General features: G+C 35.9%; 2 protein-coding genes across 3 annotated transcripts; both read right to left on the bottom strand.

Annotated features, from left to right (window-relative positions):
- Positions 1-537: 537 nt before the first annotated feature.
- Positions 538-3,883, bottom strand: LOC121970942 (probable E3 ubiquitin-protein ligase bre1). Of its 2 annotated transcripts, none has more exons than XM_042521973.1 (5): positions 3,708-3,883; positions 3,068-3,267; positions 2,863-2,944; positions 1,633-1,703; positions 538-1,120 (listed from the first exon to the last, which is right to left on the bottom strand). In XM_042521973.1, the coding sequence occupies exons 2-5, from the start codon at positions 3,251-3,253 to the stop codon at positions 899-901; spliced, it is 561 nt and encodes a 186-aa protein (XP_042377907.1). In that variant the 5' UTR covers positions 3,254-3,267; positions 3,708-3,883; the 3' UTR covers positions 538-898. The 2 variants fall into 2 exon arrangements, with proteins under 2 accessions (XP_042377907.1, XP_042377908.1); XM_042521974.1 differs by having other exon boundaries at positions 538-1,129.
- Positions 3,884-5,622: 1,739 nt separating this feature from the next.
- Positions 5,623-9,022, bottom strand: LOC121970943 (probable inactive shikimate kinase like 1, chloroplastic). Its single transcript, XM_042521975.1, has 10 exons — positions 8,779-9,022; positions 7,506-7,549; positions 7,333-7,387; positions 7,151-7,223; positions 6,994-7,081; positions 6,831-6,913; positions 6,603-6,732; positions 6,201-6,279; positions 6,055-6,119; positions 5,623-5,983 (listed from the first exon to the last, which is right to left on the bottom strand). Exons 1-10 carry the CDS (start codon positions 8,978-8,980, stop codon positions 5,915-5,917), a joined length of 888 nt encoding a protein of 295 aa, XP_042377909.1. The 5' UTR covers positions 8,981-9,022; the 3' UTR covers positions 5,623-5,914.
- Positions 9,023-9,796: the final 774 nt, after the last annotated feature.

Here is a 9,796-nt window from a genome sequence, read left to right on the forward strand (position 1 = left end):
GTAGCTATTACAAGTTGTAGCAAAATTACAACTGTTATAGCACCATTGAAAACAAAGTTATTTTCAAAATAAAACATTGATGAAGTGCTCTTTTCATCATTTGTATAATTTGAAACGGTTTTTTTATTTTTACTCTCTAAACTTTGCTCATTGAAAAGTCACCCAAATCCAATAAATCACTTTGGACATTGGAAAGATATCCACACATTGCTTATTGGATCAGACTACTCTTGATGACTAATATAATACTTCTAATACAAATAATTCAAAAAGAAAGTAAATATTGAAGGAAATTTACAACATACTTGTTTTCCTTAATTATTTAAGAAAAGAACAATAATTGTCGAAATTTAACAACAAAAGGTTTTCTAGTGTCTACTTACAGAGTTCTGATGCATTCACCCGCAGTTGAATTTAGTGCTTTGATCTGAATCAACTTGCTAATATTAAAAAGAAAATATCTACCTCTGTAATTACCACAGTATACGATATCCACTTAAACTGGTCATCAACTACAATTTCCATCAGACATACACATGACATAGGACCAGACACCATATGGCAGTACAGTGTCTTCCAGAGTAATAATTCATCAAGCTTGGCTCATTTACATACAGTTTAAGATGTCCATTCAACAATCCTATAAGACACTAAATCAGTTATCAATGTTCTTATTACAGTTTTGAGCTCGAACAAACCACAACCCAACCAGATGGCTTTCTCATTAACATAACATAGCGTACACAACTACCTTTTATTACAGCTTCCAATCCATGATGGCACAAAACCCTCCTACAAGGCAAACAAAGGGAGTAAAAATTCCCCAAAGAGCTCATGATGGTAGTCTCCAAGCGATCCAAAGCAATAGGCTAAATCACGTCGAGATGCTCAGCCAGCATTAGGAACTTGCTCCTGGTAGGTATATACGATGAATACTGTTCAGAGAAAGACTAAACCGGCAGGTTGGGCATCTATGATGCACCTGGATGGCATTGGTGATGCAACTGTTGCAAAAAATGTGGCCACAGGTAGTGGATGTCTCCTCCTTCATTGTGTCCATGCATATAGAACATCTCAACTTTACCTCGTCGTAACCATATGGGTGGTGGCTGCTAGATGCCTGTCATACCTAAACAATATCAGAACAGCTAACTGAATGGCTTGCTTTTACTTGATTACTCGGAAATGAAGCCACGAAGAGTAGGAAAGAAAGCATAGTGCATCATCAGTGTAAACCATGTAAAACTAGAGATGTCCGTCGTCCAGAAACACAGTTAAAACTGCATCCATAGCATAGATGGCTCAATTACTAACCATAGATCATACCCAACACAAAAGAGAATTCCTGGGTTCCAATATTCAACCAGAACCCAAAAGGGATCCTCGGTAAATGAGACTCAAATGGCAAACTTAAAAGCGAACTAAGCCCTTGGGTCTACTTGCAAACCTAGTCAACGAAGCAGCTGAGTAATTTAAGAGGCATACTTGAATATCAGCATAAGCACAACTATAACCAATTTAAGAGTTGGAATATTTTCTTTCAACTACTTTACTTTCATATAAATACACCTGGTTTAGCCTTCCTATGAAGTGTTAACTCTTAACGAAGTAGAATCATGATCGGACATATACCTTCCTGGACTTCTGCACATTTGGGTCTTGAATTTTGGCATCCTGTCTATTAGAGTTCAAATTCCTGGAAGCTGTTGGAAAATCACGAGACATGAAAATATACCACGTAAATCAGAATTAAGTTACAGAGAAAGAATGAGAGCAAAAGGCATGAACTCATGATTTGCCCTGCAAATGATAGAAGATTCATTTTATCAACATGCAGCTAGCTGGTGTGTGATATCTGGTGCTAATGTATAAATATCCCCTTCAACTAGGAACTAAAAATGAGTACCAGCATATCAATGTTTAGCAAGCTACATTGATGCACAACAAAAAGATAATCATCTTCCCTCTTTTATTTCAAGTTAATGTAAAATGTTGGGAGAATAACTTGGCCAAAACCCAAGATTGAATAGTATTACAAAAAAGTAAATTCAACAGAACCTGATCACATCAGCAAAATCTGACAGGTAGTGAGCTTAACTACTCGAAAAATAGAAATACACTACATGGAAACATCATCAAACACATGTAATTCTCCAAAACCTCCATATTTTGACTCTTCATCATTTATCATCACACTTAAAATTGTTTAGAAACTAGAGTATCAAATAGGATCGGAAAACGTGTGAATGCTCATATCCAAGTCCCAATTGCAAGTTGGCTAGCATTGATTACTAAAAAAATGACATTATTGGCAGAAGTATTAGCTCATACAAAATCTCCATTAATCAAAAAATAGAGCTCCATGAGGTTACTTGTTATAGTCTGGAGCAAGTGCCTCCAACCTCTCCAGTATGTCATATTCCAGTTCCCCCAAATTTAAGAAATTCCTTCTTCTCCGTTATGTTCTTTCTTTCCCTATAACAATTCTAAGAAGCTCTACATCTCCATTTCATTAATATGTTCAATTAGCGGAGCTAAAAAAAATTGCATCAATTATCCTTAGGAACTATTACAAGTTATTGTGATTTATATGTGATCAAATGTAGCATATATGCAAGCTATAATTGTAAGTGACAGAACTTGTCTTGGATTATTTAGAAAAATGCTATCAGACTCCTTCAATTATTTTTAGCATACACTTTCAAGTTTTAAGTGGGTATGCATTAAGCATCAACAAAACATAATGCACCAAACATGCAAATATATTCAAAGATCAACACTCACTATTCTGGATGAGAATGTCAGTGGATAACTAAACATGAAAAAAAAAAATCTAGTTGCCCAAAGAGTTTTTTTACTTACTTCTAACGCCAAGATGAAGCTCCAAATCCTCTTCATCAATTACAGATTCCCAATGACTTGAATATTGCGAGGGCCTGAATGACTGGAATAAAGACAATAAAGACATTCACACAATTTCAAGAAACCAGATGAAAATCCCTCATGCTCTAAAGAGTGATATCAATTAACAAAGCATGATAAACAAATTGTGGCCAATAGCCAGTACCTGATCTGGAGGTCCAGAAGTGTATATTTGCATGTCATCATCATCATTATCATCGTCCTCTATAAATATAATTTCAGGGCAACCCCTGTTAAAATTGGAAGCTAGCATTCCTCCTTTAAACACAGAAGAACCAAGTCTCAACTCAAGGTCTTGCAATGTTACACTGCTTGGTCTTGATCTGTTCATTATCGTTCCGGCTTCTGTTTTGCAGTATCCAAAGGGATCAGAGTTAGATGAGCTTGAAACACAAACCAAATAGGACTACACATGTATTATATTAATTTGCAGCAATCCTCAGCCAAACCCAACAGCTGCAAACACCAGTTTATGGACTGATGAATTTAAAGGGAGATGCGAGGAGGGATTTGGTGTCTTTGATTTGGAAATTTAGCTCAAGGAAAATGGAAATTTGGCTACTACATTTCTTCACAAATTTAATTCCTCATCCAAACAGCAACAGTTGCAAGCACTTGGAGCATAGATTTAAATCGGATAAGGGAAAAGGTTAATCAGAAAGCCATGACAGATTCGATGTGAACGACAACGGAAAGGGATCTATTCTACAAAGCCCTTTCGAGGATTTCAGACGGAAGCGAACACTAGTGGAAGGAAGAATAACTTTGTAGCGAAACAGTCTTACCAGAAGCGAATCAACGAACTCGAAGATCGATCGGTGAGGCGCAACAAATCTTGCAGTGCGACGATCGAGAGTCGAAGCGGAGCAAACAAGCGGAACGATATACGGAACCCTAACCCAAACCTAGAATGCTTAATTGGAAGAACATCCAGCGTCCAGAAGAGGGAGATTAAACAATTAAATAAACAAATTAGTAAAGTGACCAAAACAAATTTATTTACAAAATACAAATAAATATCCATATCAAAATTAAAATTTTAATTATTAAAAAAAAGACAAAAATCAAAAAGGCGTTTTCCCCCAACTCGTCAATAGATCGCCCACTTTATTTTTATTTTTTTAAAAAAAACTCCCTCCCCATCCCCATAAAATAATACAACTGGCTTCTACCGTATGGATCTCATTATTTTCCTCTTAAATCTTGAACTTAGTTCATTGTAATTGTTATTATCATGTGGCTACTATAATTAAAAGTCACAGGAGCTATGATTTTATAGTTGATATAATATGAGAAAAATAAAATTAAAATTTTTCGGAACTTTTGAATGAAACGTCATCGAACGAACCATTAATGAATTGGCTACTTGTTGTCAATCATCTATCGACAATGAAGATCAGTGCGAGGAGATCCACTGGAGCCTGATAATAAGAAAACCAAGAAGCAAAAGGATTAGAGTGACGGTTAGGGATTTCCTGACACAGTCACTCAAATGCTCTAGTCAATTTTTAGTAGCGGTGGAGGAAGAATAAAGAAGAGTAGTTCTAGGGTTATTAATGCATTTTTGCACATACCTCACCCCATAGGGGCAAGCTAACTTTTATAGAGCGATTATTGATTCCTTGCGATTTGATATTCGCTTCCTAAAATAGTCTAAAATCCCAAAATCCACACTATCGTTATCCTTCCTGAAATAGTCAAAAATCCCTATATTCATGCCAGCATTATTCTTTTCCTAAAATGATCCAAAATCCCTATATCCCACAAGCATAATTCTTTTCTTGAAATAGATCGAAATCCCGATTTGTGGCACCAAAGGAATGAGAGACAAGGAGATGGGGAGCACTACGGAGTCGGGACATCAAGGAGTCATGGTCAACTCGGTTTTCCCTTGACTTGAACCGCCACCTCCACAGGATAACTAATCTCCCTTATCCACGTGGCGTTATCTGATTACCCCTTGAGCACTATGTTTTTTTTGCTGAAACCGAGTTGTTACGAGTTTTAATTCATAATTAATTGTTCGATTTTATATATTATGTGTCACGTAGTTAAACCCAAATTAAAAGTTATAACATCTCAAATTTAGAATTTAACATTTACTAATAATAACTATGAAATCATAACTGCTACAACTATATAGCAGCTACAAGATCGTAGCTACTATAACACGCCTAAGATTTAGGATTTAGGCGGATGAAAAATATCAAAAGAGGGATAATAATGAAAATATTATGGTGATCTAGTGGAGGATAGTTGAATTATTTTACAAGGCTTATAGCTATAACTGTATAGCAACTAAGGGATCGTAGTTGCTATAACGACTACTATAACGCGCCCAAGATTCAGAATTTAGACCAAAAAAAAAAATCATTTTACACTGGGATGGAAAACTCTTTTGATTAGGTGCAATTCAGGATATATATATAAAAAGAGAATAATGAAAATATTAAGGTTAGTTAGATCATTTTACACTAGGATGGAAAGCTCTTTTGATAGAAAAATCAAAATAGGAGGTTACCTTAATAATTTCAAAAATAAAGGGTAGGGTGCCTTCTGATTTTGCCAAAACAAAAAACAAAAAAAAAATCTTCATTTTGGATCGGATAGTGGATTTTTAAGCTTTGATTATTTTTAATTTTTCATAATAGACATTCAGCTTTTTTCCCCCTGGTTCATCTATCTGATAAATTCCAAATATAACTTAAACACACTCACTTTAAGATTGATATCTTATAAAGCATGATGATCATAACCAACTGTTCTAGCATTCTGTATCAATGGTTACAAGATTCACAGATCCTTCTAAAGTTGGAAGGTGAGGAATGATGCTGTTGTGTGATCTAACATTATGTGACAATTTTATGAAATAAAGGATATTTCATGGTCGGCAAGCAACACAATCAGAAACTCGCATCATTTTCTCCAGGTAGAGGAACATCATGGTGGCTTGAAACCCTAAACTCTTTCATCACAAACACCTGCACTTCGGTTAAAATGGCCGGCCAGCCTCTTCCATCATCTTCTTCACTCTAGTCAGCTTTTGTATCCCTTTTAGAGTCTGGAAAGAAATATCCAATTGAGAATCGAGAGTTCCTTATATGAGACCATATATGTTGAACTTGTATTTACCTCCAAAGCCATATCCTCTGCGGTAACAGCTGTTAAATCTTCGTGCCCTAGTTGAGAAGCTACTTCTGTAAAGCTCGGGGAAATGGTAATGGTGTCAAAATTTAGTCACATATGAACCGAAAGCATGTCTATGATGATTTGCTTACTTAGAAGCGAAACAGTTGTATCTGCTATAGCAAAGCCTTCTTTCAACTTGTTATATTGCCGCAAAAGCACATTCATAACCTGTTTGTATCATTCCAGCAGATAACTTTAGTTAGGTTTCTCATACATCCAACTGCTTACATGAACATGTAGAACAAGCAATAAGCAGCATGGCAACTTTTCCAACTTGCATTTCGGGCAAACCATTCGAGCTGGACAGTCTATGTATATGATAATGGAATTTTATATTATAGTGTAATAATTCGTGCGAACAATAAACAGGTAAGAGATTTGAAAGTACAAAGGTGTGAGTGTGACGATATATTTGCCTTGCTACTGAATCATATTACAGAAAAAGATATCCCAGCAATCTTGATTAGTGTCTCAAAGGATGAAAAACTGACCTTTGTGAATTGATCTGTCTCTTGTGTGGTACTCATGATAGATGACGACGCCTCAGATACCATAAATTCATTTGCCAAGTAATCTAAAGGAACATCTACCCATATTGAGACGCCGTATCTTAAATAAGACCTTCAAGAAACAGGATACAGTTAAAGACCTAGAGAAACAAGCAAGCTTGTATATAGCAGAAACAGAAATCAATAATATGGTTCAAATTGATGGCATACAAGTTTGTTGCGGATTGCACTGCCCCATCCCCAGCACAAACCACTAGTCGTCCCATCGCTGACAACTGCTTGAGAACTTCAGTCTGAAGAGGTAGCAACACTAATTTGCTTAGTTTGATATCCTCCACAGAATAAAACAATCAAGTTGTGAGTTGACATAAACCTCTGCGCTTTGGAAACCCTTCTCATCTTCTTCTCTAAAAGTTTTAGCAGCAGAAGTGCCACCTGCTGCTTGCTGGATCAAACTATCACTGTCGACAATAAAACAAATGTGATTAAGATATTTAGCTTAAAATTGGTCAAGTGTCCATTAGACTTACCTGTCAAAGTAGTAATATCGCAACGAGTCAGCCAATATCTTCCCTAGGTCAGTTTTCATGGTGCAATTCATCCCTATTACGTCAAAACAAGACATACCATCAATGCACCTATACATTTACATGCTCACGTACTTCTTGCAAAGAAAGCTAGAAAGGGTTAAAGTAGCCATGATGATACTTGCCCACAAGAAATAGGGAGGTTCCTCTCAAATCATCAACGACTTCAACTGCTGTTCTCTGAATCCAAATTGATACTCAATATATTAATAAATAATAACTACGTTGACCATGGCTTCACATGCTAATCACTAACATTATAATACTCTGCTTAGTTGTTTATGAAAGAATCCCTCACCTTTATAAGTAATGATTCTGGCACTGCTACAGACATCTTGGCCCCTAAGAGAAAAAGTTAAGACCATAGAAAGTGTCGTCAACATTTTTATGGCACATAGAGATCTTGTGACTTTCTTGAGGAACAATTTTACTTTAATTCTAACAAAAACATCCATAAAACATAATATATATAACATTTGAATTTATTTATATGGTTATTCGTCACAAGACTCTTTTACAGGTTACGATATACATCCTTAAGCAGCATATTTGATCAGACTGACTTCTTTGATTTTGTGTCCACAATCTATATTAATTTAGAACATATATTTAGTCCTTGAAATAGATAGAGATCGTCTAGAAAATTTTCTCCTCCTCCCTACACAAAGCAATTCATGAATAGAGAATTCAAGTACCTCAATCTTAGCAATAAATTGACTATAATAGCCCTTCTCACTACTTAATCCAATCAGAAGATTGTCTCGTTAACTGGATAGACTTAAATCATTAACTGGAATGCCCCTTTTTAAGATGTAAACTAAATGGTGTAATAAGACTCATCTAGGCCTTATAAATTGCTTGACATCCACAATTCCAAAATATTACTAAATTTTCATATCACATTTTTAATATGTAAGATTGATGACTGTTAACAAAGAAATGAAAACTTACAGGACTTGCATCCATCTAATCAAGTACAAAATAGTAGATCCTGATTATATGTTGTTCATGAAAACCATTTAGATTTCAGATGGCACACCGAAATTAAATGACATTGCTACAACATCAAACCTGGCTCAATATACGACACTTTAGCATTAACACCTTTCCATGCCCTTTACATAACATCGGAAATCCAAAACAAACAAGATCACATAAGCTATTGAATAATTCTCTAACTACCAAAATCATTGTATTGGAAGCAGTCACATGGCAAAGAGAGTTCAAGAACATCTTAAATGTTCACTCCCAAAGTATGCCATTGCTACAACATCAACCCTGGCTGAATACATGGTATTTCAGCGATAGTACAAAACAAACAAGATCGCTTAAGCTATTGAACCATTCTCTTACTTCCAAAACCATTGTATTGGAAGCAAGCACATGCCAAAAGGTATTAAGAACATCTTAAACCTTCACTCCTAGAGTTAAAAGCAGTTGTAATGTAAAGAAGATTCCAACTTTTAACCAATAACGCTGCAATTTAACCTAAGCTTTCAGAAATCAAGCGAAAAAAAAGTTGGAAACTAGACTCCAAGACATATACTCCCTAGAGGGGAAAGATCATAAACCATGGGCGCGGGGAACCTCGCTATTTGGACTTCGGATTGCTCCAGTGCGTGCATGGAAAGCAACAGGTTTCGGCTGGGAGTGGGAGAGGGCTCCCGTGAAGCTGCAAGGGCGGGCATGGTTCCGGAGGGCAGGAAGGGGAAAGGGCATAGCTGCTGCTGCTGTGGCTCTCAGTCTTATCTCCATGGCCAACCCAAAAGGCATCACGCCCACGCCCCCCCGCTGCGTGCTCCTCTCGGGCGTCTATCTTCTAAGCCACTATCGAAACGGGTTGTGACACGAATCCAGACACGAACAGATACAGAGCTAGCCCAGATTTTGAGTTTATGAATTTGGTCACATTTTTAACGATCTGCGTCACATTTTTAACCCGAGTCCAGACACGAACAAACACGTTTACTGTTTGTGCCTAGTTTATACTGTTGCTAGTGCTATAAATGAACCAAACGTTCATGAATAAGTTTGACACGAACGTTTAGTGTTCGGATTGATAAAAGTTTATTTATGTTCGTTCAATATATATATAATTAATTAAATAAACAAGTTTAAACAATTCATTAAACTAAACAAATAAACTTGAACACATATATATTCAGCTCGTTAACGTTCGTGAACAATGTGTTAGAGTGTATACTAAAAACCTAGCCTTTTATAAACATTAATGATGAAATAAAGAATCACATTGGTCAAATGTCTACATTTGTATGCTAAGTGTAGTTGTTCAATTAATTTATATTATAGATAACATGGTGTGTGGTGTCACACACAGAAGATCATGTTATCAATTCCTTATAAATTATAAACAGTAACTTACGACTAAGATGGAAAGGAACAAACCGTTGGAATAATCGCAGTGTAATTTGGTATTAGTTTATCTTAACTATAAAATTATACTAGTACACTCTGAGTGTATTAAACAAGATCATTTAAGGTAAGTTCTTTTTATACTGATTGAATAAAAGAACAAGACTTTTGTTATTGTGGAAGTGTATGTTCTTAATCCGGATATAATAACAATCA

This window comes from Zingiber officinale, chromosome 4A (assembly GCF_018446385.1).
Source record: "Zingiber officinale cultivar Zhangliang chromosome 4A, Zo_v1.1, whole genome shotgun sequence".
Lineage (NCBI taxonomy): Eukaryota > Viridiplantae > Streptophyta > Magnoliopsida > Zingiberales > Zingiberaceae > Zingiber > Zingiber officinale.

Bases quoted from the DNA above. Each gene is read 5' to 3' on its own strand.
- LOC121970942 (XM_042521973.1), bottom strand. From the start codon at position 3,253: ATGAACAGATCAAGACCAAGCAGTGTAACATTGCAAGACCTTGAGTTG. The intron at 2,945-3,067 runs GTACTGGCTATT...TCTTTATTCCAG, and splicing joins CTTCTGGACCTCCAGATCAG to TCATTCAGGCCCTCGCAATA. The intron at 1,121-1,632 runs GTATATGTCCGA...TAGGTATGACAG, and splicing joins ATGTGCAGAAGTCCAGGAAG to GCATCTAGCAGCCACCACCC.
- LOC121970943 (XM_042521975.1), bottom strand. From the start codon at position 8,980: ATGCCTTTTGGGTTGGCCATGGAGATAAGACTGAGAGCCACAGCAGCA. The intron at 7,224-7,332 runs GCAAGTATCATC...TTGACGTAATAG, and splicing joins AACCTCCCTATTTCTTGTGG to GGATGAATTGCACCATGAAA. The intron at 7,082-7,150 runs GTAAGTCTAATG...TATTGTCGACAG, and splicing joins CGATATTACTACTTTGACAG to TGATAGTTTGATCCAGCAAG.